At 48.6% G+C, this 26,809-nt stretch overlaps 1 protein-coding gene and 1 non-coding gene across 3 annotated transcripts; both read left to right on the plus strand.

Annotated features, from left to right (window-relative positions):
* On the plus strand, nucleotides 1-25,310 carry RRP1B (ribosomal RNA processing 1B). Of its 2 annotated transcripts, XM_090272063.1 has the most exons (16): nucleotides 1-166; nucleotides 7,313-7,395; nucleotides 9,244-9,301; nucleotides 10,785-10,870; nucleotides 11,226-11,287; nucleotides 11,647-11,776; nucleotides 12,374-12,438; nucleotides 12,910-13,088; nucleotides 14,957-15,051; nucleotides 15,536-15,633; nucleotides 16,671-16,690; nucleotides 17,497-17,625; nucleotides 18,180-18,886; nucleotides 21,829-21,984; nucleotides 24,096-24,159; nucleotides 25,046-25,310. In XM_090272063.1, exons 1-16 carry the CDS (start codon nucleotides 49-51, stop codon nucleotides 25,237-25,239), a joined length of 2,244 nt encoding a protein of 747 aa, XP_090128189.1. In that variant the 5' UTR covers nucleotides 1-48; the 3' UTR covers nucleotides 25,240-25,310. The 2 variants fall into 2 exon arrangements, with proteins under 2 accessions (XP_090128189.1, XP_090128184.1); XM_090272058.1 differs by lacking the exons at nucleotides 1-166; nucleotides 7,313-7,395 and adding an exon at nucleotides 10,098-10,196 and having other exon boundaries at nucleotides 9,267-9,301.
* On the plus strand, nucleotides 7,547-7,683 carry LOC150020607 (small nucleolar RNA SNORA2/SNORA34 family). Its single transcript, XR_016513702.1, has one exon. It is a non-coding gene; the product is annotated as a small nucleolar RNA SNORA2/SNORA34 family (small nucleolar RNA).
* Nucleotides 25,311-26,809: the final 1,499 nt, after the last annotated feature.

The following is a 26,809-nucleotide window of genomic DNA, read 5'->3' on the forward strand; positions in this document are numbered from 1 at the left end:
TGGCGCGCTGCGGCCGGGGATGCTCCAAAGCGCGGGAGGGCCCCCGCCATGCAGCCGGCCGAGATCCAGTTCGCCCAGCGGCTGGCGTCCCACGAGAAGGGCATCCGGGACCGGGCGGTGAGGAAGCTGCGCCAGTACATCAGCGTGAAGACTCAGAGGGAGACAGGTGGGCGGCCGGCGGACAGCCGCGCCACATGGCGGCGGGACCGGCGCCGAGCCGCGGGCGGAGCACTGGCTCGCGCTCCTGCCGCGTGCTTCTGTGTGATCGGAACCGCGTCCTGCTGGGTCTAGTCTGGTTTTACATTTGCGGGACAGGCCGGCAGGGGTTAGGTAGTTGCTGAAAGTCACGTTGAGCGAGGGAGCCTGAGAAGAGACCCGGTCTGTCCGATGCCGAGCCTGTACCTTAAATACTGGGCTCAGCCTGGTTTCTCCTGCTGTGCTCATCGACTCACGCCGTCCTCAGACCAACACCTTTAGGAGCTGGGGTTACGGGAGAGACTGTCCCTACCGTAGAGGAACGTGTGCTCTTAAAAACGGGAAGGGAGATCGCTGAAGCGGAGCTTGTGTAGTGTAACGGAAATGGAGATCAGGGGAGGAGAGCGCTCCTCTACAGAGGCTGGTCCGGGAAGGCCACTCTGGGGTGATGTTCAACATATATAAACAGGCGGGAGGAAGAGCGGAGCGTGCTCGAGCAATGGCTGGAAGAGACCAGGAAGTCAGGGAGGGTGGGGCCGGGTCGAGTGCGGGGTTGTAGTTGGATTTTAACTGCAGTGAGTGCCGTTGAAGGATTTCGTTTACCTGATGCAAAATGTTCTATTGATCCTTGTCGTCGTCCCCCCCCCCCCGCGAGGTGTGAGCTACAGTATGAAATGGAGGTTTTCTAGTGCCCTAAGATAAAGTGTGGTTTATTTACTAATACATTCGGGGTCTACTTGAAAGAATAGATATTCTCTCCCCTCTGTACTGACCTTGTTAGTTTATTTAGTAGAGAAATTGCAAAAAGCTACCCAGGAAAAAGGAAATACAATTTTATGGGACATCTGCTAGAAAGAGGAATAAAGACCAAAATTCCTGACTTCAGTTTTGCTGGTCCCTCTCTGACAGACTTAATTTACTCTTATGGTTTCAGGTATCCCAGATATATTGGAAGGCTCTTATTAAATTTCTAGCCCAGGCCTTTGCTACTTCAGCTCCGCAATGCCCTGCTAACCTGGCATCTCCACCTGGATGTCCCACAAGCACCTCAGACTTAAAATGCCTAAAAGTGACTCATTTTTCTTCCCCCCAAAACCTGTTCTCTTCTGCTGCCCACCTGCTACCTGTGCTCTCATGTTGTTCCCACTGTCCCCTCAGACTAGCTGGGTACATGATACTGTCCTGGACTTTTCCGCATCCTCTCCAACCCCCACGTCTCCCACCCCGCATCCAGTGTCCCTTGATCCTACCTGTTTCATCCCCTGATTATTCTTTTCTGGCCCATCTTCTTCATCTCACACCTAGGCTGGAACCCATCCTCCACAAACCAGCCCAGAGTCATCTTCCTAAAACACATCGCCACCTTCCTGGAATTCCAGGTCTGCAGATGACCGCCTTTCCCCTTCTCTTCCCACCCCCTTTCCTACATGACTGCTCCGTGCTCCATCAACAGCAGACCATGCCTGGGTCCTGGTGGACAACACCCCACTTCTCACCTCTCCGTCTTTGCTTCTCCAGCGCACACCTGAAAGATTCCCACCCATGACTGGCTCCCAGTATTGAGTGTCACTTTCTTTACCTCACCCCCACTCCCTTAGGATTCTGAAATACGAAGTTTATCTCTGTTGTAGCACTTAGCTACAGTGCTTCTTAATTATCTGCTAATGTGTCACTCTTCCATCCAAACACTGTAAGCTCCCATCTGTTTACTTAGCTGGAAGCAGGAGCACATCCAGGCTTAAAAGGGCCTGGCTGTGTACAAGAACAGAAGAAAGGCCAGATGCGATGCATATGGGGCTGAGAAAGAACCTGTTGCTCACACCCCTCTGGTGAGCAGGTCCAGGATCTGAAATGCTGAGGCAGGAGCATGAGGCCAGTGGGTTTACAACAGTGTCCCAAGGTTTTGTCTGGCTGGCGCCCATCACACCTAGAGCGGCTTGTCTGGTACCTCTTGTTCAGTGCTGTATCCACATTGCACAGAGGATAGTGGGCCTTCAGGACACTAACTGCAAAGAGAATGTATTATAGACAGTGAGGATCGGACAAAATAAAGGCTGTCTGCCACAGCTGTGCTCCATCAAACTAGAAACAGGTTTGGAAATAAGGGCCTGACATTTGAGTCTCATTGGCAGGTTCAGATTTTTTGCGTATTGTCTTAGGCATAGTAGAGAGAACCTGAGACTTTGCTCTTACAGATATATAAACTCTCCACCAGCAGCATAGCTTTGTGATTTTGAAAACAAATTAGAAGTCTGTACTGCTTAAGGCAACTGTCGCTCTACTGCTTAACTGTTCGTGTTGCGTATTCCCAACCACAGAATGATCACTGTCTGTGGTTTTACTCAGGAGAGCTCATTTGTCCTTATTTATTCATTCTTGTATGTAGCAAATATGAACGGAGTGCTTACTATGTGCTTTGATTAGAATGTACATTATTTTTGGCGTTGGTAATACAACCGTGAACAAAAAAAAAAAAACCCTGCCTGTTGCACCAATTCTGCAACCTTCACTAGCATTCTTGCTTTCTTTTGGTGGCGCATAAAATGACAGTGCCCCTAACAGCTGGTAGGTGTTAGATTTGTGGCGCTAACGGGAGAAATGAGTGTTTTTTCATACTGATAAGTGTCTCGACCCCATAGTGGTAATGACTGGAACTGTACCTGTTCTGACACAGGTGTGGCTTCGCGTATATCACTTCACCCCCACCTGAAACGACTCCTGTGCTCACTCGGGATGAGACAGATGGTAGCATTTTCTCATTTCAAAGCTTGGTATTTCCTACGTGCGCGTCTCACTTTCGTTTCATCTCAGTTTGAAACTAACTAACCCTATACTGTTGTCAGAAACTTAGTTGTATAAAGTTTAAGAATCTCAACCCCCAAGGAAAAGACAGGTCCGCTTTGGATATTTCTTGGGTTGGACAAGAAGTTCTTCTGTTTTTTTTCCATAAAGTGGTTCTAGTAGCGCTTAGTTGTCTTTAACTTCGTTCGAAACAATGTTGTTAGATTGTGTTGGGACATGTGCACATGTGTCTGTTTTGCTCTAAATGCTTCAAAAATTGGTACCTTGTTTTTACCAGGTAATTTCCTGGATGAAAACAAGTGGTTTTTATACTTATGTTGAAAATAGATATTTTAAATGAAAGAAGAGCTTCAACAGCCTAGGGAAGGGAACATGAGACAGTCCTAATACTCCCAGATTGAGTGTTTGCTCTTACAAAATGCTTCTCATACTTGCTCATAATTTTGGCCCGAACCATAAACATTGTATATGTTATAGGTGAGGACACAGGCCAGCTGACCAGTGAGCAACAGTTCTGTAACACTGTACGGCTAGTAAGTGGCAAGCCCAGGCCTGACCAAGCACTTGATTCCACTGCACTGCTTTGTTTCCTCCTGTGGGATGAAGCAGTCAGGGTACGCTTGCAGGTCCAGCTCCCTTTCCTGCCCGCCGTCCAAGGTCTGTTAATCACAGCTACTGTGCCGAAATCTGTTTTCAATTACAGAAGCATCTGGTACATCATCCTGTACCTTCACCCATTGCAGGTGTGGGTTGCCCAGAGGGACAAGTGACCACTTAAGAGTTAGTTTGAGATTTTGGAGCACTTGGAAGTGCCATATGGAGATGTACACTGTGTTATTTTTAAGTGAAAAGGGCCAGAACACAGAATATATAGAACATGTGATGCTATTTAGGTCTCTCTCTCACACACAACTGTGCATTTCCGTATCACATGTAAGTAAATGCATAGGAAAGATCTGGAAAAATTCACATCAGTAGTTAACAGTAGTCCCTCTGGGAGGAGACGGGGGTTCTGTAGGCAGTGAACAAAGCACTTTTGATTGTGAACTTGATGTAGTATATGAATTTTTTGCAGTGAAATGTTTTTATTGGTTAGGTCTCTCGCAGTTGCAACTTGGCAAAACATCCAAGCCACCCTTGTTTTAAGGGGAAAAACTGAAACAGCTTCATGCAGAGCTCAACTAAAGATACCAGACCCAGTTTTTCTCTGTAGCAAACTGCTCCCCCCAGACTGGTTTCACTTTCAGGCTCCCCGCCCATCATGTGGCAAAGTGACTGAGCGCAGGTCCAAACTGTGCCTTCTTCAAGTGTACTGGGAGAGAATTGGACACCTTCCTAAAGCCCGAGCTAGGGGATCTTTACCTGTTCCTGTAGGGGGTCCGTTCTCAAACCAGCCCTGTGGCCAAGGGAATTGGCGCTGGTTTGGCGTAAGCTCCGTCCACTGCTTTGCTCCCTGTGGAGGAGTTGAGCTCAGGCCACTGTCTCCTTCCACAGGCCCTGCCTCATAGTGGGCAGCCCTGGAGGGGAAGAAGGTGTAGCTGCTCAGCAAAGTCAAGGAATGCCCAGTACCAAGCCTCATGAGAAACCAGAGTCACTTAAATCCCGTCATCAGTGTTCGTGCTTTTCTGATCTCATTATGAAGAGTGAGTTTTCTAAACAGGAAGAGAGACAAGAGCCCACAATAACACTTTGGTTATATCATAGAGGGTTTTTTGTCTGTTTGTTTATTTTGGGGGTGTGTTCTTTTTGTTAAGGAGTATTTCAGTTATATAAAAAGTCTACTCATCAGTCAGCTTCAGCATTTATCAGTGCCTGGCCAGTTTGTCTGATCTGTCCACTTCCTCCTTCCCACTACATCCTTAAGCAAATCCCTGACATCTCATTTCATTTCCAGATCCTCAGTATATATCTCTCGAAGATAAGGACTCTTTTTCTTTTTTTAACATAACCACAGTACAATCATCACATGCTTTTAAAAAATATCTTAATATGAAATATTCAAGCTGTTGAATTTGTCCCATCATTTCATAAAATTTTTAAATGACAAATTCAAACAAGAGCTATCCATTCCATTTGGTTGATGTATCAGTGAAGTTTTAAATTCTAACAGTTCTTATCCATCTTGTTTTCCTTGCTATTTATTTGTTAGCGAAACTGGGTCATTTGTCCTGTAGAGTTTCCCACGTTTAGGGTTGTGCTGTCTGCATCTCAGGGTCCCATTTGACGTGTTTCTCTGTCCCCTGCATTTCCTACAAATTGGTATCAATCGTGAGAGCTGACGAAATGTACATTAACGTGGCGGAGGAAGAAACTTTACCTTATGGCTGGTCTAATAATTAAATAGAAGTGAGGCAGATTAATGAGAAGATAACCAAATTTCATTGCATATGTACATATGGGAATCCCATGTACATGCGAGAGTCAGAGATCCCCACGTACAGAAATTGAGACAAAATATAGATACATGCGACATTCTGAGCTAAGGATAAGATAAGGCACCTGGGGCTTCTGAGGGAAGAAGGTCATTGCAGGATGATAAGAAAAGCAGATGTTCAGTAATCAGTAGTTTGTCCTGCCCTACAGAGAGATCAAAAAAAAAAGTAATTTCTGGTGCTATTTTATGAGCAAGGACCCTAATATAAATTCATTGAGGGAGAAGTAAGAGTTTTTCTTGAGGCTGCAGGGTCTCGGTTGCCTTCCGCTCAGAACAGGCTGCATACCACAGAGGCACATCTTGGGTGACTCATTCTGAACCCCCACAGCAACTTTTCTGTTTTCATGAGATTACTTAACAGATGGTGCTGTGTTCTCCAGCATTGAATGAGTAGTTGCTGATCTTTGCAAGTTGAGTTGAACCAGTGGGTTTGTGTGTTACTGGTCTGATTTATCCACTTTAAAGTTCTCAGTAATGTTTAATCTAATGTTCTAGCAGCCATTGCTGCTCCTTGCCCCGATCTACTAATTCACTAGTCTTCACATAAATGACAAAATTACTATGATCGGGACTGCAGTAGGCTCAGTTCTGGCGGAACTGATCACTCGCACCGTAGCTGTGTTGTTGAGTTCTCGATAGGCAGATCCCCAGATGTGGCTTGTTTGTAACAAGAAGAGAGAGAAAAAAAATTGGCACATCATATGCCCAACCTCTGAAGGAAATGAACTTGAATACAACTAATTTTACTGTGGTTTCTGGTATATTGCTCTTAAGCAAGAATATCAGAAAGAAAATGCACCATTACCAAATTTTTGATATAAGAAAAGTTTTTAGTAACTTGGAAGTCAGTACTCATAAAGGTAGAAGCTCACTCAGAATGCACTAATTAAACTTCATTCAGTCAATCAAAAGGATGTTTGTCACTTTTTAATTATCTTTTACAGTATTGAGATCACATTGATTCCAAATATATACTTGTTTACATTTACCTAGTCAGTCGTAGTTTGCTGCTCTAAAAGACTTTTCTTAGCACCTCCTAGTGGAATATTAATAAAGACCATTTGTAAGCTGCAGTAAGCCTTGAGGGTTTGGTTTATTCTCCATGGGCTTGGAAACTCCAAAGGTGTACATTTCCCTGATTTTATGATTGCTTATGTCACTCAGCATTTATTTCATGGCACCTGGGGTTGAACCAATGGATAGAAGATTGTGCGTGTCCTGTGGCTTGGTCATAGGTGGTACGGGCAGAGGTAGAGGGCTTGAATAATGAGAACAAGGCTAACCAAGGTGGTGCCAGTTAAAACAAGACTGAAATTGCCCAGTAAATGAAAACCGTAACTGGGAGTGGGGTAGATCAGGGTACAGCCAAGTGTGACCTCATAGCGGAATCCTTAAAAGGGTCATCTTAGCAGAAATATCTCAGCTCTGCGCCACTTTCCCTCGGGCCAGTGGTATGAGACTTGAGGAAATTCTGCATCTTTTATAGGATTTGCACTTTTCCTTTTCATGACCAATGAGAGTGTTGGTGTGCAGGGTGAGATGCTAGTTTAAGCGAAAGAGCACTTTGGGGAGCTCATCTCGTCCATGCGCACTTCATTAGTTAGTCTTTGTCTTGATGACATTTGCTCCCTTACATTACGTGGGTAGTGGGGACACGCCATCACTCCCACCCTGCCCCCACAGTGGTAAAGTTGCGTAATTCCTGTGTGTTTGTTCTGTAACAACAAGGAAATGTGTGCTTCAAATAAAATGTTTTTAAAAGACCTTTGCAGATGGAAACGTGTGTGGTTTTATTCTCACTGCTTCCGTGGCGGTTCTGGACTTTGAGAAAGGAGGTGTGAGGGCTCTCAAGTAAGACTTTTGTGCCGTTTTGCCCTCTAGGAGGCTTCAGTCCAGAAGAGCTTCTGAAAATATGGAAAGGACTCTTCCACTGCTTGTGGGTGCAGGACGAACCCCTTCTGCAGGTAACACACACTTCCCTTGGCCGTCTTCCTGGGCCTCTGGCGTACAGGGAGGAGAGAGCCTTGCTGCATCAGTCCCCTGAAGTGCCAGACAAACTGAAAAGCATCGCTTCAAGGACTCCCTGTCACCTTTTGTCCTACAGAAAGGGACGCATTGGCCCTGAATCAAGGCTAGCAGTTTACTGAAGCTGCTGGCTTCAAGCAGGAGCCTAAAGAAATGTCTTTCTATGGTCTGTTGGCCATTTCAGAACTTAGGAAATATAATGGTCAATTCATTAGAAAGAAACATCTGAGAAAAAAAAAAAGAGAAAAAAAGGAAGAAAGGGACGCAGTGTCTAAGCATGGAGGTTAATTACCTTTGCAGCCCTGGCGATCAGTGGGGTGACAGGTGTCGCAGCCAGATCGCCCTCACACCCGAGCTTAATTATCTTTTCAAATAAGAACGAATGCATACAAATTTGGCCAACTGTAAAAGAATAACAATGTAAAAAGGCAAAAAAAAAAAAAAAAAGAAGACACATAAATTAAAGGTTTATTATGTCTCTGCCATGGTTTCAGAGTTCCACAGTAGGGTTCGCAGTACTTACAGTTTCTGTTAGTTTTCCGTTCTTTGTGGTCAGAATGTCATTGGCACAGCACTAGTCTGAGAACTTAGGAGCAGCCCGGGCACCTGGAACCAGGCAGCTCCCTCACTGGGCTCAGGGTCCTCACAGAGCCATCAGTGGCCTCCCCCCCGAGGCCCCCACGTCAGCGGGGACTCAGCACAGGGTTGCGTGTGCATCTGAACCCCGTCTGCCGAGGTCGTTGGCGCCCCCACCACAACTAGTTAGAAAAATGACTTTTACTGTCTGAAGAGCTCTGTTGCAATAGGTAAAAGCAAAGTGGAGGGATAAGCCTTGCAATGCCATTGGACACCCTCTGATGTTTAAAACATTTTGGGAAGATTTTACTTGTCTAGGTTTTAGGGCACAACGTTGCCGCTTTTACTCCCCTGAACACATTTTGAATAGGATAGCGAGGCAAAATATTTTAAAATTATATCCAAAAGTAAGAGCCGGCATCTGTAGTGGAGGAAGAAAACGTGACAAGAACACCACTTTCAAGTCTGGGGAGTTCATCTGAAATGGCCGAGGGAGACCTGAGGCCGGGGGAGGTGCAGATAGTATTCATGAGGGTCTGTCTTTTCTTAAACAGAATTCATCTGGTGACACTCCCCAAGGCAGGTGTCCCCATAGACCCAGATCACCAAATTCTCCCCACAAACAGGCTGGCTGTGCTTCCAATGGCACTTGGTCCCAGACAGAGCACAGGAGAGTGCTGTTCCTGTGCCCCTGCCACCCTGCCACTGCCACCTGTCCCTGAGCCAGCCAAGGAGGGGCTCTCCAATACCACTCACTGAGCTCCCAGCAGTGACAGTCCTGGGTCTGACTACAGCGACAGCTGCTTCTGGAGCATCAGTGTTTTAAGTTCTAATATATTTAAGTTAATGTATTTAAGTTAATATAATTAATTAAAGCCAGGAATTGACAGCTAATTTATTTCTTCTGTAGGTCATTTGAACAGATAACTAGAGATGCTTTTTCAAACATGCAGCTTAAGCAAATCTCAGAAGCATATGAAATCGGCACAATAGTCCATTGAGATTGGGGATTTCGCATTTATATGAATTTCAATACAATTCACATACTCTTATGCATATGTCTTAGCACAAGTGACATTGAGAGCTGAGGCTACAAATTCCCACTTACCCTGCCCCCTGCAGCTACGGGAGGAGGCGCTGGCCATGGTGCTGCCCTCTGTCAGTGTTGCCACAGAGTAACCCCAGTGTTTTTCCCCGCCCCACCTTTGCAGGAGGAGCTAGCCAACACGATTTCTCAGCTCATCCATGCTGTGAAGAACTCAGAGGCCCGTAAGTCCTGATGTTTTCATGACTTTCAAAACTTCTTTGTTTTTCAGATTTAGTAACTTGCCTAGGATATCTTGTCCATATTCTTTCTTCTCCTTTTTTCCAAGTTCCCATCTCCCAGTGGTCTACTTGAACGTGAACCTGGGGCTGCCAGTGCGTAGATGTCAGGCGGCAAACTTCTCCCACGGGAAGAAACTATGATAAATTTAGGTGTTGACTCTGAAAGAGGGTGAAGGAGGTATTTTGTGGACTGTCATATTGGATCTCTCAAAGATTTCCAAAAAAATATTTTAGATGATAATCCTTCAGAATCTCCAAATTCTGAGTTGCTTTAACACTCTTAGAAGCTGTGTATCCATCTGCCAGTGTGTGCCGTAACCTCTGGATGCCAGGTTATCCTTGTAACTAGAGCCATTTAAGGTTGTCACTCATAATAGAGTGTAAAGTAACCCCCCTTATAAAAAGAATAAACAAAAGGAGACATTATTTCTGGGACAGTCAGGCTTTGATTACTTACAGAGGATGAAAGAGACAGCAGAATGAGGTTGGTTCTGCTCACCATTCCTGAGAACAAAACATCCCAATGGCCTTCGTAACCCTTCGTGGTCCTCCGAACTTTAGCCAAGCCTCAGCTGACATGTAATGAACAAAATTCTACACATAGAATATAATATAGGTTTTCTTGTATTAAGAAAGTTCTGCAAAAAGAAGTGGAACAAAAAAAAAAATCAAAATTTTTGGACAGAAAAATGCTAGTTTCATGGCTCAGAAGAGAAAAATAGAATGTTTTATTATATAGCTCTCCTAGCTGATGCTGAACATGAAACAGAAAGCTGAGTTTCCTCCTGGGCCGTCCAAGTGTTCTTCAGAACTACTGGCTTTGGATTGTTAGCTACAGGTGGGTGGAAAGGACCAATAGGCATGGCTCAGAAAATCCTTTGATTTAGAAATATGCTTTCAGTGTATAAAGAAAAATGTTACAGGGAGCATTGTAGTTAGACATTAAGATAATACTACCAGTCTTGTCTTGGCCATTGTAGGTTAGCTGGTTGGAGCATTGTCCCGTAAACCAAAGGGTTGTGGGTTCGATCCTTGGTCAGTGCACATGCCTGGGTTGCGGGTTCAATCCCCAGTCAGGGTGCGTGCAAGAGGCAACCAATGGATATTTGTCTCACATAGATGTTTCCCTCCCTTCCTCTTACTCCCTTCCCGTCTCTTTAAAATCTATAATCATGTCCTTAGGCGAGGATTTAAAAAAATTATTTTTAAGATATTACCAGCCTTCCTGTTACAATAATGTGCTTTTACTTAAATGTAAAAAATTATTGAGTGTATTTAATGATTGACCAAGTTTTCTAGCAATCCAAGAATTCTTGAGAAAACTGAATAATGAGTAGTCCTAGTCTGTTTCTGTTCGTTACTTTTGTGCTGTGTGGTAACATGTTAACCTGAAAACCAAGCATTCAGAGCCTTCTGTTCACCGCAGAATACCTGTTCATTCAGACCTTTTGGCAAACCATGAACCGAGAGTGGAAGGGGATCGACAGGCTACACCTGGACAAGTACTACATGGTGAGACCCGCAGGCCTTCATCCCAGTTACCGCAGAGGCTTGTGCGAGGGGGAGAGCATTCCGCACCTTACGAATGGTGGGGAGGCTGTTTGTGAAGGGAAGTAAGGTCTAGGCGTGCCAAGAGGAGAGGACGGCGGGAACCTCGGACGGCCTTCAAGCCTGGGGGGTGGGGGGCCTCTGCTTCGTCCCTGTCAGCGACTGGGGACGAGTTTGGGTCTTTAGTTCACAGTTTACGTTCTAGAAGTTAAACATGATTATTGTGAATGTTTCTTCATTTGGGGATCCGGGCTGCACCCTTGCGAAGCTGATCAATCACTGTTGCTCTCCTTTTGTAACACAAGTTGTCTGTCCTTAGCTGATCCGTCTGGTCCTGAGGGAGTCCTTTGTAGTTCTGAAGCGGAATGGCTGGGAAGAAAGGTTGGTAAACTATTTGGGCTACCGTGCGGTGGCCTGAAAGCTTTTAAAGCAATAGTGAATTTTTCAAGCCTTTCAGTTAACCAGCAAGTATGACTTGCCTGATCTGTGTCTTCCACCGTTGAGTGCTGTGACAAGCAAAACCGCCCTTTGCGTAAAGAACTTAAAATCCAGCAGAGCAATATAAAAGTTGAGTGCCCGTGCCGGTCAGCCTTTTATACGGATTTCAGTAGTTGCCTTTTCCCTTGTGAAACTTCCTCAGCCTCACGCGGCTTGTGCAGTGGGGCTGGATGTTACGTCTCTGGGGAGAGCGGGGCATTGGCGTGCCGTGGTTAACGGAGCTGTGTGTGTTTTTTCTTTAGCCGAATCAAGCTTTTTCTCGATGTCTTGATGAAGGAAGTCTTGCACCCTGAGAGTCAGTCTCCTAATGGAGTGAAATTCCACTTCATTGATATTTATCTGGATGAACTCTCCAAAGTGGGAGGGAAAGAGGTAAGAAACAGTCTGGCACCTGCCGGCAGAGTGCCGAGACCACAGCTGGCCTGAGCAGGGCTCTGGCTGCCCCCAGATACTGCTGTGAGCTGGGACCGGTGTAGGCAAAGGACTGGAAAGGGAACAGTTTTCAGCGTGCCAGCGATTTTCTGAATTTGGGATTGTGAGCGGTTTTTACTTTTTTTTTCATAAGCGTTCTGCAGTGAACAGGGATTTTTAAAAAATTAAACAGTATATATGTTTTAGTGAAAAAACAACCCCTCACCGCAGTCTTTAGACAGAACTTATGACAGTACTTACACAGAATGGCGCCATAGCGGAGGAAGGATGGAGCAACACAGGTTGGACGGGGCGGAGGCCTGCAGTCACTGCGCCGAGATGCCCGCGTGGCTGGAGGACAGCCGCGGCCGCAGCCTGGCTCCAGGCATCCGGGTAGTGCGTGCCCAGTGCGTTTGGGCGTTATAAGTGCCACTCACTCTGATTCAGCCCATGTGGCAAAACAAGTGGTTCCTTTTTCAAGGACATGTCAGAAAGGAGAAAAGGTTCTTCTTCCCCTTATTTTTATTTCTTTTTTCCTATTTTATTTCTAAATTACAGCTTTTGGCAGATCAGAATCTCAAATTTATTGATCCATTCTGCAAAATTGCTGCCAAGACAAAGGAGTAAGTGATTCACATGTTTTTTATTCCTGCAGCTGGTGCTTAATTTGGGGGCAGAGGGGATTGTTTTGTGTCGTGAAACATGACACAGGGTTCCTGGGATGGTTGTCCAAAGCTAAAAACAGCCAAATGCTTAATTCCCAACGGCAAGATGCTTGAAGTTTTGAGTCATAATTCGGCTCTTCTAGCTTTGCTCTGTGACACCAGTCATTCTAAGAGTCTTACCTCCCCTACCCATAGTTCAGTCTGTCTGTCCCACTCCTTCTGGCACAAGGCCCTTGGCTGGCTTCTTGCAGCCACAGTGGGTTAGCACGGAAGTGTACTGGCTGAGTGGCTGAGCGGTCACACCGGGTTCTGGGTCGGCTGAAATTGGAGGCTCGGTGACTCCTCCTCTCATCCCTCTGTCCTTCTTCAGATAACGAGGTCCAGACCATCGGTTTTAATCACATCCTCTTTGCTGTGCTTCCCCCTCAGCCATACACTGGTGCAGACTATAGCTAGGGGTGTTTTTGAAGTCATTGTAGATCAGTCTTCTGTACCGGAAGAGACAACGGAGGAGCAGAAAACTAAAGTGGGCGACAGCAACCTCTCTGCGGAAGAGAGAGCCGGAAACGAGGTGATGTGGACAAAAACATTCAGTAAAAAGAAGACAGGTGAGAGAATTTCCGGGAACGGTCTTTCTCTTTTTAGGTAAAGTCCTCATCCGACAAACACTTGTTAGTACCTTGGTTGGGATCTCACTGACCACAACCCAGAATTCATCAGCATTGGCTTTGCCGTGGACACCACCTCAGACAGGAAGCAGACACATGTTTCTAACCCCTGCACCCATTCAGGGCGCTCTGGGGGAGACCCTGCTCCTCACACACATCCTCCAGGGCTTAGCATTCTCGTTGCTGTGGCTTTGGGTTTTGCTTGTTTCTGTGGCTTTGGCGTTTTTGTTGTATTTAAACACATAGTGTGGGCCGAAATCTGTAGACTCCTCGGCGGGAGGCCTCGTGTGCAGTCTATTGTGTGCGCACACGTGTTTCCGCAGTCTTTCTGATCCCTGGGTTCCTTTGGGGTTCTTTTTCTGGAGGTGTTTGAATGCCCACTGTGGGCTGTCACCGTTCCTACCCGTTTTATGTCCGCGCCGTCGTGCGGAGAGCATGTGTTGCAGCTGCAGCTTGCCAGAGCCCTGGCTGTGGCCCCGCGGCATCTCGGGGTGCAGTGCAGTGAACGGTCGGGGCACACCGCACTTTTGAAGTGTTACAAAGCCATTGGAAAGCAAAGTTTTCTAAAACTAGTGACCAAAGGAAATTTCATATTTTTGCAAGCAGGACACAAAACTCTGTGGAAAGAGCCTGGTTTCTTTTTTAATTATCACCCAAAGATATGTTTTTATTGATTTTAGAGACAGAGAAAGGGGGGGGGGGAGAGAAACATTGATCAGTTGCCTCCCGTACGCGCCCCAACCAGGGATCCAACCCACGACCTAGGTATGTGCCCTGACTGGGAATGAAACCTGCAACCTTTCGGTGCACGGACGACGCTCCAGCTAAGTGAGCCACTCAGCCAGGGCTGATTTGTTTTAACATTTACGTGTGCCTCATATCTGGGAGGGAATATATCCGAACGTTAATAGCCCTATGTGACAGAGTTGTGACTTCTGTTTGCTTTGTACTTTTGTCTGTTTTCCTAAATATTCTACATGGATCATAATTTTTTTTTTTAATCAGGAAAACAATAGAAAGGAAAAGAAGAAACATTTTAATTTTAAATTCCACATAAGTGACAGGTTAACTAAAATCCCTGAGCAAATTCTGTGTGTGGTCACGGCAGTTGTCTCTGGGTCCCCCCCACACACACACACCAACTCCCCTCATTTCTGTCTGGACTGGAGGTGTCCCTCTCTTCGTGAGCACCTGCGGTGTGGACCCTGTTCTCTCTCCTCTGCACCCTGAGCTCGCACCCTCATAGTTCCTAAGGATCCAAAACACTACAAGTTTGAGAAGCTGAGTTATCCTAGTCATTTTTATCTGCTTTTTCATGGGCTTTAGTGCTGCTTTGAATTATTTATTTAATGTTAAAATCTGCTTTGATATATTAACTTGGGTTTCCTGAGGCAGCCCCATGAAGTTAGTGTACCGTGATATAGATGTTTGCTGCAGCCCAAACCAATCTGAAGTTAGGCACAGGCTCCTGAGTCCGCTTTCCTCCTCCCAGGCCAGAGCCACCTGCGCCTGAGCCGCTGGCCTAGCAGCTGCCAGCCCCTGCCACAGTCTGGACACCGGGGAAGGCTGTGAGGCTTGTCTGGAACGGATTTAAAAGACAGAATTTGTGATTGCTCCCAGAGCTTTTGTCATGTCCAGGGGCTGAAAAACCAAAACATCTTTGGGAAATTATAAATGTATTTGCACGGTTTTTCCTCTTTAAAGAAATTTTCGTTTTCACTAAGAGACACCTAATTAGACGGTGGCTCCTTCAGAAGTGGTCATTGCTGTGTAATTACAGAATTTTGTCTTTGGCTGTGTTTTGATAGCACTGGACAAACATCACTTTAGGAAAGACGGAATCAGTGATGAAGGTGAGAGACACAATGGTGGAGGCGTGGAGGACACGGGGCCGCTTCTCCAGGTTGGTGGCAGTTGTTGCTTTTTATAGAAGATAGAGCCACTGTGGAGTGGCCTGGCTAATTGGGAATTAGGGTCAGAACTAATTAAACTCTAAGGCCTAATGCGTAAAGTTCTTTTCATCCCTTCACTCTCTGATGTCAACCTTCTGCATAATGAGCTTATTGGAGACAAATTTAAATAGGATGGAATTTGGAAAGACATCAGTCTTCATTTTGGCTTGAATTGCTAAGATCTGTTCTATTCCATTCAGCAAAGTTAGCCCAATAGTGCTTCTCAGATAAAGTTTACTATGTTACCAAGTGCCGATTAGAAAAGAAAGAATTACAGCTAGCTTCTCCCAAGAAGAAATAGAAGCAGTTTTTCAGAGATCTCCCATAAGCCTTTGGTTGCCAAGTCTTAGCACGTGCTTGTCCAGACGGTCTTGTGTGAGAACTTCTACAGTCCCAGGTTACTGCGGGCTTATGTTAGTTTTTCTTCTCTTGTAGTTTGACTATAAGGCCGTTGCTGACCGACTCCTGGAAATAACCAACAGGAAAAACATCCCTCCCTTCAACAGGAAACGTCTCTCCAAACTAATCAAGAAGTACGTATTGGGTGAGAGGATGTCACTTGATTCTCATGCACGTATAAGTCCAGCCCTTTCATTTATCCCGTGGTATAAGACGAGCTGTCACCACTTACCTTTCTATTTATAGCGTGTTTATATCCATATGAACTGTAATGTTTAATGACGACGGCCGCCCACCTGCCCCCCCACCCCCACCCCCGCCTCTGCCTCCAGTTCCATTCTTCAGATGCAGGCATACTCATCTCTCTTAGCTGTTTCATAGTGATGTACAAAGAAGTCTAGCGATGGTGCCTAAAACGAGTAGATTGAGAAATTGCAGCGTGAATGTAGTGCTGAGGTGTTAGCCTGCTGGTGCGCTCCTGAGATGGGGAGGGGTGTAGCTTCTCACCGCGTCCCCCACCTCTCACTGTGGTTATGCTCAGTAATGTCATTAGAACTGTCCCAGTAATTCACTGCAGAGCCCGCTGGTGTGCTATGATGGACGACGTACAACAGCTGAGTTTGATGGCACTCCACATGAGCAGGCACTGTTCTCAGCGATTAAATTACGTATTTCCCATTAAGAAAAGCCCCATACGATGGCTTCTGTAATTTTCTCACTCAACACCTGGGTTAACTTGGGCACAGGGAAGTCACCGCTTTGGCCCGGCTGCCCAAGGTCGTAGCTGCCAGACACGGGGCAGGACTCAGATTTCCTGTCCACTCCGCCAGGGCTCTGCCCCCCGAGTCCACACAGCCGTGCTCACTCCCTTCGTGCTGTAATGCGCCAAAATCTCGTAGATAAGACACTGCTTGGCATTTCTACCTGGTAAAGAGGAGAGCGAAGTAGAGGCAGGGATCTAAGCTGCTTCAGCCTTAAGAAACAAGAAAGATGACAAGCATGGTCTTGTCCCAGAGGTTTGCGCTTTGAGTCGCACTACCTCTTTTGTCTCCCCTTCTGGAGGAAAAAGAAAGTGAATTACAAATACCATGTTTTTCAAAGTTTTGTGCGTATCTTTATAGAAGACAGAAAGAAGAATTTCTTAATGAACTTCTGTTGTTTTCTTTTTCAGATTCCAAGATCTCTCTGAAGGTGAGGAAGTCAGGGTTAGAACTGATGTTCTTACCTAAATACTTACTCAGCCCTTATATGCCACATAGTAGAACGCAAGATTGAAAATATCACAAATAGCAGTGGCCTTCACCTTTGGAAGGTCGTCAGTCACACCACTTGCATGCACAGCTGAGAGAAGCCCTTAGAAGAGCCACACTGTGCAGCCTTTTTTTTTTTTCCCGTCTTGCCCACCCACTCTCCCATCCCAGGGACCAGGCTGAGCCAGACACAAGGCTATACTCATCAGTATGGAGTAAGACTGGAGGGCAGTGTTGCGGGGGCGGATTGTATTTTAACAAGAAGGATTTCTGTTGGTCCCCAAAGGGTTCAGTTTGACCCTTTATGAAGGACAGTGATCTCTCAGGGTCCCTTTTGTTGATCAGTTGTCCCCTGGGGGAGAATTGCTTTCTATAAACTTCGTTACATTTGAGCCAATTGGTTGCCCACTGCCCCTACCCCTTGGGTCCCTGGGCGTGCTTAGACCTACGTGTTCAGACCTGGTGGAGACAGCATGCAGGCCCCGGAGCTGAGCTGGAGACATTGTCACCCAAGGTTTATTGTCCCTTGCCTTGGACGAGGAAGCCACAAAGTTGTTTTAAGTCTGAAGTTCCTGTGTTCAGCACCTTTGAGGTTTAGATTGGAGAAGTAGTGAGGACCAGTGATGAAGCAAAAATTGAGGTTGAAAATCTACATGCATGACCTGGGAGGGAACATGGCTCTTAGGCCCCTGGGACAGCTGTGAGGGTCTTGGGAAGCTGACTAAATGTGACTTTGGTTCCCGGCAGGCAGTATACCTCAGCTCAGTTTTGCTGAGGACATTTCTGCTGATGAAGATGACCAAACCTTCAGTCAAGGAAGGCATAAGAAAAAAAGAAAAAAACTTGTAGAGAAAACCAGCATGGGAAAAGGGAAAGGTGAGACAAAGGCTTGGGGCCTGCGAGGCCTGGGAAAAGGGGCGGACGGCCCTCGGGGACAGCAGGCGCCTTTGCAGTCCTGGAACATCTGAGCCACTGTCTCCGTTACAGAGCAAAAGCTTTTGCTTTTATGGCTGAAAAGTTAAGATTGTTTCCATGTGTTTGATTTTTCTGGGGCACCCACATACCCTAAACGGAAAACATTTGTTTACTCCTGGTGGCATCTTTGGAGAAAGTGGCTGAGGATGTGGGGATACAGATACTCAGTGCCTTATGAAGTGTTTGTTGTTACCATCCTGGGTCTGTGGCTTTTACCTTCGCCCTGCAAATTGGTAGAAGTCTGAATATATTTCAGTTCCATCTACATTAGAAGAGGCATTTGGAAAGTTTCTAATCACAGTCGGGGAAGCGAGGAAATGGGCCCAAAGGAGAAAATTAGTGGAGCTCAGGTGTGCAGGGGGTCAGAGCCACTCCCACAGCCCCAGAATCCCCTACGACATCCACAGTCCACTTGGCAGTGGGGCACATTTTTATTGGTTTATTTGCCCTTCTAGGAAACAAGTTCTTCCTTGCAGAGGAAGAGGAGAGTAAAGGTGGTGTTGAGAAGAGGAAAAGGAAAAAGAAGAAGAACCACCTTCAGCATGAACATTTAGGGTCAGGGGATGGAGCCATGCCCCCAGAACAGAACGGGAGCAGTGAGCCAGAGGCAGGTGTGGTTGAGCTGGGGGCAGGGGCCGTGCCCAGCCCCCAGGAGCAGAACCGCTCAGAGCGCCCTGCCTCGCACCCTCCCACGCACAGCAGGAGGAAACGACCGAGGAAGAGGAACCCGCGGTGCCAGGGACTACTGATCACAGAGTCAGCAGTGTCACCTCTGGACGACTTGTGTCAAGGTGGCCTCGGCGATGGTCACACTCAGGTGCTTGCCCCCCAAGCTTCCCTAGCCAGTGGAGCCCCAGCCCTGAAGCGGAAGCGGAAACTCAGGGCTCCCTGGCTCAATGGTAGCCCCTCCACACTGGCCTGGCTCCCACCCCAGGAGGAGGGCCCTGCAGCAAGCCCAGCAGATGGAGTGGAGGGCCCGGCCTCACTGCCCCAGGATGGGAGACTAAAGAAAAAGAAGGGGGAACCCAGCCGTCTTGACCTCTACAACCTGTCCTCTCAGAAAACTGCCATCTTCAAAAAGAGGAAGAAAATGAAAGAGGTGTTGAACTTGGTTGAACACAGCAGAGTATTGGAATCTGAACTCAAGCTCGTCCAGACTCTGGTAAGGCGACTGGGTTCTAGGCAGGGGGGACAAGGCTCCTGTGCCGAAAGATCAGGGGCTCTTACCTCCTCAGGCCTTAATTTGGGAGTGGGGGGGCAGGTCAGACCTCTGCACTAAGGAGCTGTCATGGCTCGTGATACCCTTTTCCAATGAGGAAAGAAATAAGAGCAGTCTCAGTGGCTGAGATAGTTGTCCTGGTCTACCCCCTGCCTACCCCCACCAGGCTGCTCACTCCGAGGGGCTACAGAAGGGCCACATCCAGCTGGGAGAATTGTCCCTGTGGCCCAGGCAGGCACACTGGCCCGCTGTATGAACAGGCAGACAAGTGTCTCCATCAAACGCTGGTCTTGTTTTTCTTCAACTCGTGGCCAATCCTGGGCCCAGAATTCTGTTCGGCCTGTTTTTTCAATGGAAAGACTTTCTTCCTGCTTGGATCTCTAGCCCCAGATAAAGGAGAACCAACCAGGCTCTGGGTCTACTGTTTCCACCCTGGCTCCTGACACATGGTGCGTCTGTACCAGTGGCCCGCACACATGATCACTGGTGCCAGCCGCGCGTGTTCGTGCGCACGCTTCCGTGGCTGCTTTCCCTCCTTGGCGGCAGAGATGAGTAGTTGGGACAGACACCCTGTGGCCCTCAAAGCCAAGTTGTCTGCTCCCCGGCCCCTGCAGGCAGGCTTGCTGAGCCCTGTCCAGTGCTTGGCTTGCACGAACTGCTGTGTGGCGCTCGTGAGGGCGAGGCCTTTGTCACAGGACGGGTGCTCGGCTGAGTTTCTGGTCAGTAAAAGGCTCCGCGGGGGAAAACCAAGCATTCGCCTGGACTTCTGGGAGTCTGCTCCCACCCTAGACCTTGCCCTGACGAGCTGTGTCACCGCGTCACCTTCGCTTGGCTCTGCAGCCTCCACCCTTCACTCACTGTTCACCTGCTGCCCTTTCTTCACTGAGGATGGCAGAGAAAACTCCTTCGCATCTCATTTCTCAGGCCCCTGCACCCTGTCTTAGAGAGGATTGAACAGTTGCTCAATAAATGACGGGGTTGTCGGAGGGTTTCCTCCCAAAGAGGGCGGTGTGCCTCTGCGTCTCTGCCAGCAGGATCGGGAGGGCGCGTGAGAGAGGACTCCTGGGTCTGCCCCTCATGGGTTCTGCTCAGGGAAGGCAGCAAGCTTCCAAGCCAAGGGCACCAAAGATTGGCCACAGCACTGGGGTGCCCAGACCTCCGAGGTCCCAGAACTAGAGCAGTGTCCTTGTGTGGGGCGGTGGTCAGTTGTGAAGCACCTGGTGAACGTTCTTAGGCTGCATTAGATGGACCTACGGGACCTAAGCAGGAGGTCACACTTTCGTGCCAGACTTTGGATGTACAATGATGTCTTTGATCACAAAGGAAAAAATGAATTTAATAAGTCAGGTGCTGCATAACAACATTTCAGTTACCAGCAGACCATATATACAACAGTGGTCCCATAATGTTATAATGGATCTGAAAGAGTCCTATTGCCTAGTAGCTTCCTGGCCACCCTAGTGCTTTCTGAGAAGAACGGCACCTCCTCAAGAGGAGCCTCAAGCAGGTCCCTTGAGAGGTATTCCAGAGGAAGGCATTGTTGCCATGGGAGGTGACAGCTCCGACCATGTCATTGCCATGAAGTCCCTCCTGTGGGATAAGAGGTAGAGGGGGCGACAGTGGTCTTGCTGATTGCTGACCCTGTGCAGGCCTAAGCTAATGTGTGTGTTTGCAAAAGAGGCTTTTAAAAATGGGGGGAAAAAAATGTAATAGGAAAAAGCTTGTAAAATAAGGATATATGGAAAGAAAATATTTCTGTACAGCTGTATAATGTTTTTGTCTTCAGCTATTATTACCAGAATCAAAAAGTTAAAAATGTTTAGCCCTGGCTGCATGGCTCAGTTAATTGGAGCGTTGTCCTGTACAGCAGAAGGTTGCGGGTTCGATCCCTGGTTGAGGCACATGTGGGAGGCAGCTGGGCGATGTGTCTCTCTCACATCAATGTTTCTCTCTCTCTCTCTCTCTCTCTCTCTCTCTCAAAATCTTACCCTCAGGTGAGGTTGTTTTTGTTTTTGTTTTGTTTTGTTTTTTAATTTTAAATTTATAAAGTAAAGTTACAGTAAGCTAAGGTTAATTCATTGAAGAAAGAAAAGTATGTTTTATAAATTTTAGCGTCACTTAGTGCACAGTGTTATAAAGTCCACAGCCGTGCCCAGCCACGTCCTGGGCCTTCCCATTCGCGCACCAGGCCTTCACTGACTCGCCCAGAACCCCTTCCAGTCCTGCACGCTCCACTCGTGGGAAGTGCCCCAGCCAGGGCCCTCTCCCATTGTACTGCATTTTTACTGAACCGTCTCTGTGTTCACATACACAGGAGCTTACCATTGCGTTAGCTGCCTGCAATACTTAGGGCAGGAAGCGCTGCACAGGCTTATAGCCCGGGCGCAAAGGCTGTACCGCAGAGCCGAGATGAGCGGGGCGCCGTACCGTTCAGATGTGTCTAAGGGCCTTGGTGGCATTTGCGCAGTGATGAGATTGCCTGACAACACACTTCTCAGAACGTGTCCCCGTCTTCAAGCTGTGCATGGCAGGCAGTAGTATTTGAGAGACAGAAATCTTCAAACATGTTTGAAGACAAATAGAAATGGTTCTCAGGGCTGAAAAGAGGAGAAACCTCTGGCCCTGCTGGCATGGGAGCCCTGAGGGAGACGTGGCAGTTTTGCTCTGCTGCGGAAAAGGGGCTTTTGCGTATCTGGTGCCGGGAAGAGCAAGGTGGGGGGTTTCTGAGCCAGCGAATGGATCTCATCCGAGCCGCTCTGGGCCCTGTGGCCTCACGCCCCGTGGCGTCTGCACCCTGTCGTCCTACTTTGCCTTCCTGTGTGTAGATGTGGCACAGGTGGCTCTGGGTGTGACCTCCCCTCTCCTCTCGCCCCTCCCGCCCTCAGGGAAGCAGTGGCGCTTTCAGCCCTTTGAAGCAGCAGCAGCAGCAGCTGAGGACCGAGAATGACTTTGTGAAATTTGATACGCCCTTCCTGCCAAAGCCCCTGTTCTTCAGGAAAGCCAAGAGCAGCACTGCCACCTCCGTAAGCCCTGCTGTGCAGGTAAGCGCTCTGCCCCGCACCGGAAGGGCCTTGGCGTGCCGGGCCTGGGGCTGTGCTCAGCACGCTGCTGCTTCGCCTCTGCTTCTGTTCACAGTGCACAGGTTCCTGATCGAGGAGCCCAGGTCTGCTGTGCAGCTTGTGCTGGGGCTCCCAGGGGCCTGCGTTGGCTCTGGTGCGGACCCCAATGGATTGGTGAGGGGCGCCTCATCGTAGAACTCACGGGAACAGGGGAGATCTAGAGAGTCGGGTAGTGAGGGGGGCGGCAGGAGGCGCCCCGAGAGCCCTGGATATAAAGTCAGATGTAAGAGAAGGGCAGATGGAGCCAGAACGGGGTGATTCAGATGGCCAGCCATGTGAGGAGAGCGCAGGTTACGTACCCTAACAGACCGTCTTACGTTCCCTTTCAAGCTGCTCTTTTTATAAGGAGAAAAATGTGTAGGTAAGGGATTTGGAATTCAGGGAAGAGGTTAATCTGACAAAAGCTGCAGTCTGGCAGTTTTCCTAACATCCTTTCATCCGTTGGCTGGTGATTTTTTTATCTGGGTCCTGTGTCCCTTTCCTGGGCAACTTTCTTTATCTGTGTCCTGTGCAGCGGACTGTCTCTCCCTGGAACACAGAAGCTCAGATACGATCCTGATTGCTTATGGTCTTTTCTGGAGCACAAAGGTTGACTTGCTTTTGGTCTCCTAGAGTCAGGGTGGGCCATACCTTCAGTTCCTGGAATAATAGCTTTTTACATGTATTAACTATTACCTAAAACTTAAAATTGTCCAACCACTGAGTTCCCCCCTCAGAGGGGCCTGCGAAGGACACTGGCGGGTGCTCAGGCTCGTAGAAGGAGCAGGTGCAGCCCCCAGTCATGGTGGGGGAGGGTTAGCACTGTTCTGGGAAGCTGGATGGGGACCATAAGGAAAGGGTCGTCCCTGCCAAGTGCCACTAGGAGGTGGGACAAGGTACAGACCATCGTATGCCGGATGCTCATCTGGGGTTGCCTCCAGAAGACAGAGGTCTGGGTGGAGCTGCAGGCCAGGTGCCTGGGCTGGTCCTGCTGGGAGACCCATGAGTGGGTGCTGTTTAAGTAGCCTCGGACCGGCAGAGTGACCACAGCCTGTGTTGATATTCATGTATGAGACACTTTAGGGATGTTGGTAAATGGCTTCAGGCTTACAGAAGTCAGTTCTTCTCCTAAAATGTTAAAGCAAAAATGGTAGGAGGTAGATCTAGGGGATTCACACCGAAATGCGGGTTCTAGGAAGGAATTTGAAAAGTGCTGCATAATGCAAAATGAGTCAGCTTCTAGATATTTTTCAAATGTGAAACAACTTTTTATTTTTTTTATCCTCACCTAAGGACATGCTTATGGATCTTAGAGAAGAGGGGAAGGGATGGAGAGACAGACAGACAGACATCGATGCAAGAGAGAAACATCAATCATTTTCCTCTCCCAGGTGCCCCAACTGGGCACCGAACCCAAAACTCAGGCATGTGCCCTGACTGGGAATCGAACCCATGACCTTTTGGCTTATGGGATAATGCTCTAACCAACTGAGCCACACCAGCCAGGGCTCAACTTAGTTGATTTTGCTGAATTGTTAGAATATTCAACTCAGTTTGGAGTCCTGTACACAAAAAGTTGGAAAATGTGGGTCCATTGCCCACTGAAGTTCAATCCCATCATAGGCATAATGTAATCAATTTCATTTCTCAGTTAAAGCCGAAACTCTGGACACAATGAATGGGAGCTCCTTACCATTTTTCAGTGGTAAACCTTTTCCTGTAACTCAGGAGGTTTCAAACATGGTAGTTTTTCCCCAGGAGACAGAGGCAGGAGCCAGCCATGAAGCAGGTCACCGCAGAGCGGCACTGGCTCTGCCCATCTCAGACCTGTTGCAAACACATGCAAAAGCACTTCTGTGCAGCCCACGCCTGGGATGTGCACAGTGAGCTTCTGATGAGGCCTCGGAGGCAGACCCAGGCCTCTGCACCTCCGCGCTGCGTGCTCCCGGTGGCTGGGGGTCCCCTGTGAGTGCTCAGGAGCTCTCGACAGACAAGGCCCCTGGGCCCGTTTGTACTCCTCTGTTACTTCTGTTACGGTTTTCTTCCTTCTGCAGCTCAACAAAGCACCATCCAGCTCCAAAAAGGTCACCTTCGGGTTGAACAGAAACATGACTGCGGGTGAGTGCGGGGTTTGCTCCCCAGGAGGAGGGCCCTTGCCCTGTCCCGGTCCAGTGGCAGATTCAGTCCCTGGCTGAGCCCAGCCGGTCGCCCAGGGGAGGTGGTGGCAGGGGCAGGGTGTTGTGTGAAGGTTTCTGGGGGGTCTCCGGAAGGTGCATACCTGGTAGGAGGTGATGTGAACAGCCATCTCCCCATGCCCACCTGCCTAGCAGGCATTAGTTACCTTGGCCTGAGATTCAGTGGCCTGTCAGCAGTAGTCACCTACACCTAAACTCAGGACCGCCCTGCCCAAAAGAAGGAAAGAGAGGGCTCTCTTGTCTTTCAGCTTTTAACGTTGCTGTGATTCGTTTGTGTTGTTTTCTTTCAAAGGAAACCAATGTTTTTAAAGTATATGCGTCTAAGACCTGACTCTTTAGGGACAAGTACCTGCGTGTGTGAGTGTGTGTATGTATGCTTGCCCGCACACAGAGGAGCAGGTGTCAGGAGAGACCTGGGCAGCCGCCCTCCCCGCAGGGCAGGTCGGGTCTGTAAAGCTAGAGGCAGTGGGAGGAACAGATCCCAGAAGGAAGGGCTCCCCCTGCAGCTCCTCACTGAACCTCGGCATCGCCCATTGCCCTGTCCCAGAAACAGCCCTGCCCACCCACACTCCCCTCAAGGTCTATCCAGGTGGCCCTCAGGGCATTTTACTTAGGAGAGTCAATTCATTCTTGCTAGTGACCTTCATTTCCTTAGAAAGCCCCCAGGGCTGGTTCTCTGCCCAGCGGTGAGTGCCCGGACTCCCAGCTTGAGCAGGGGACACAGCACAGAGGCGGGACACCGTCTGGGCGTGATGGGACAGAGAAATTATACCCATTGACATGAGGCCTTGCTTCCTTCCATCTGACAGAATTCAAGAAGACAGACAAGAGCATCTTAGTCAGTCCCACGGGCGCCTCCCGAGTGGCCTTCAACCCTGAGCAGAGGCCCCTCCACGGGGTGCTGAAAACACCCACCAGCTCCCCCGCCAGCACCCCCCCGGGGACCAAGAAGCCGCTGACCGCCACACCAAAGAGAAGGCCGACGGCTATGGACTTCTTTTAGGAGAGTAGCAGAGTCTATTTGTAAAGACTACTTTTGTACAGATTACTCTATAAATTATAACTTTTAAAAAGTGGGGTGTTTTTTATTGTTTTATAAATTCCCATAAATTGTTTATACGAGGGTGTGAGTGTGAGCTGTGGCGCTACTGTGGGCATCTTGGTTGAGGCTCTCGCTGCAGACACCATTTGTGCCGGAGCTCACCAGGGTCCCACATGCGTGGGCCTTCCATGCCTCCCCGAGTGCGGGAGCTAAGAACACGTGGCCCGCCTGGAGCTGGACTCTGCCAGCTGTCCCCACGTGCGTCGCTGCGTGCTCGCGGCCGCCGCGCCAGGCTGCTCTTCTGGCAGGTCTCCCTGTAACCGTCTTTTAAAAAGCACGTGGGACTGTGTTCCCGCGCTCTGTGGGTAGCTGGCGGTTTTTGACTGGGGTGACTCTTGTACCTGCATGCACAATGCCGTGATTTTTCCACATACGCTCAGCTGGGGATGAACCTGCAAGTGGGGGCGGGCGAGCAGAGCCCTGTGGCCTGTGTCCTTCCCTGTGTTCCTACCTCTCAGCCAACCCAAAGTGTCCTCACCAGGGCAGCAGCGCCAGGCACGCTCGCCCATCCAGGTCATCGTGCTCGGGCTGCTCTTGCGCCAGCGGCCTAGGCGTCTGGCGTCCACAGAGCATTTTTTTTCACCTGAAACGAAAGCTCAGCTCCCCAGGGGTGTGGCAGCAGCCTCTGGGGAGCCGAGCTCCTGCTGGGAGGCAGACATGGCTGCTTTCAGGACCGTCTGTGCGTATTTATTTGCTCATAGCTACCTTATATCTCAAATATGAAGTCTTGCACTTACAGATTTTTATAAATCCTAATTTTAGTTAATTCCAAAAAATTGGGGGTGGAAGGCACACAGACCTGAGTTGGAGAAACAAACACAACTTGGGGCAGCGATACCAGGTCATTGACCTCGTATAGGGAAGCTGGTCTGCCCCGAGCCTGAGCGAAGGATGAGACGCAGACTTGGGAGTCGGGTGGTCACCTCAGGAAAGCCCCTGGGCCCCGGCTCTTTCTTACATTTGCACAGCAACACATTGCAGACCTGAAGGAGGAGTCGTAACTCGAGGGAGACAGTTTTGCCTCTGGTGCCCAGTGCTTCCCCAGCCCACTCTCTGCTCAGGGATCTCAGGCCTCCTAGGAGTGAAAGCCTGCCCACCCCCCACCCCAAGCCAGAGCCCCAGTTTCACCAAAAGCAGTGCCAGCCCCCTTTGCTACTTCCCAGCCCAGGGCCCCTGCGTGTCCTCAGTGCTTTGGGCCGTGGCTTTGGGTGAAGGGAGGCCCTCTGTGATTGCATCATTCAGCTGACTGGTTTCCTTAATCACACAACCAGGCTGGGCTTCATTGCAATCTGGAGGCGGTCTGTCATGCCCCCAAATGCCCCGGTGAAAAGGAAGGGGGACTGTTCTTTGCCTGCTCTATAACAAAGTGTCACAATTAGGCCAGGAAGAAAGAAAACGTGGTGGTGTTGGTAGCTAGTCCTTGTAAGGAGAAGTCTTATGTACGAGGCATGTGTTGTGGTGTGTGTCTCGT

Source organism: Furipterus horrens, unplaced genomic scaffold, assembly GCF_987537825.1.
Source record: "Furipterus horrens unplaced genomic scaffold, mFurHor1.1.pri manual_scaffold_1, whole genome shotgun sequence".
Classification (NCBI taxonomy): domain Eukaryota; kingdom Metazoa; phylum Chordata; class Mammalia; order Chiroptera; family Furipteridae; genus Furipterus; species Furipterus horrens.

Bases quoted from the DNA above. Each gene is read 5' to 3' on its own strand.
- RRP1B (XM_090272063.1), top strand. From the start codon at position 49: ATGCAGCCGGCCGAGATCCAGTTCGCCCAGCGGCTGGCGTCCCACGAG. The intron at 11,288-11,646 runs GTTGGTAAACTA...TTTTTTCTTTAG, and splicing joins CGGAATGGCTGGGAAGAAAG to CCGAATCAAGCTTTTTCTCG. The intron at 18,887-21,828 runs GTAAGGCGACTG...TCCCGCCCTCAG, and splicing joins TCAAGCTCGTCCAGACTCTG to GGAAGCAGTGGCGCTTTCAG.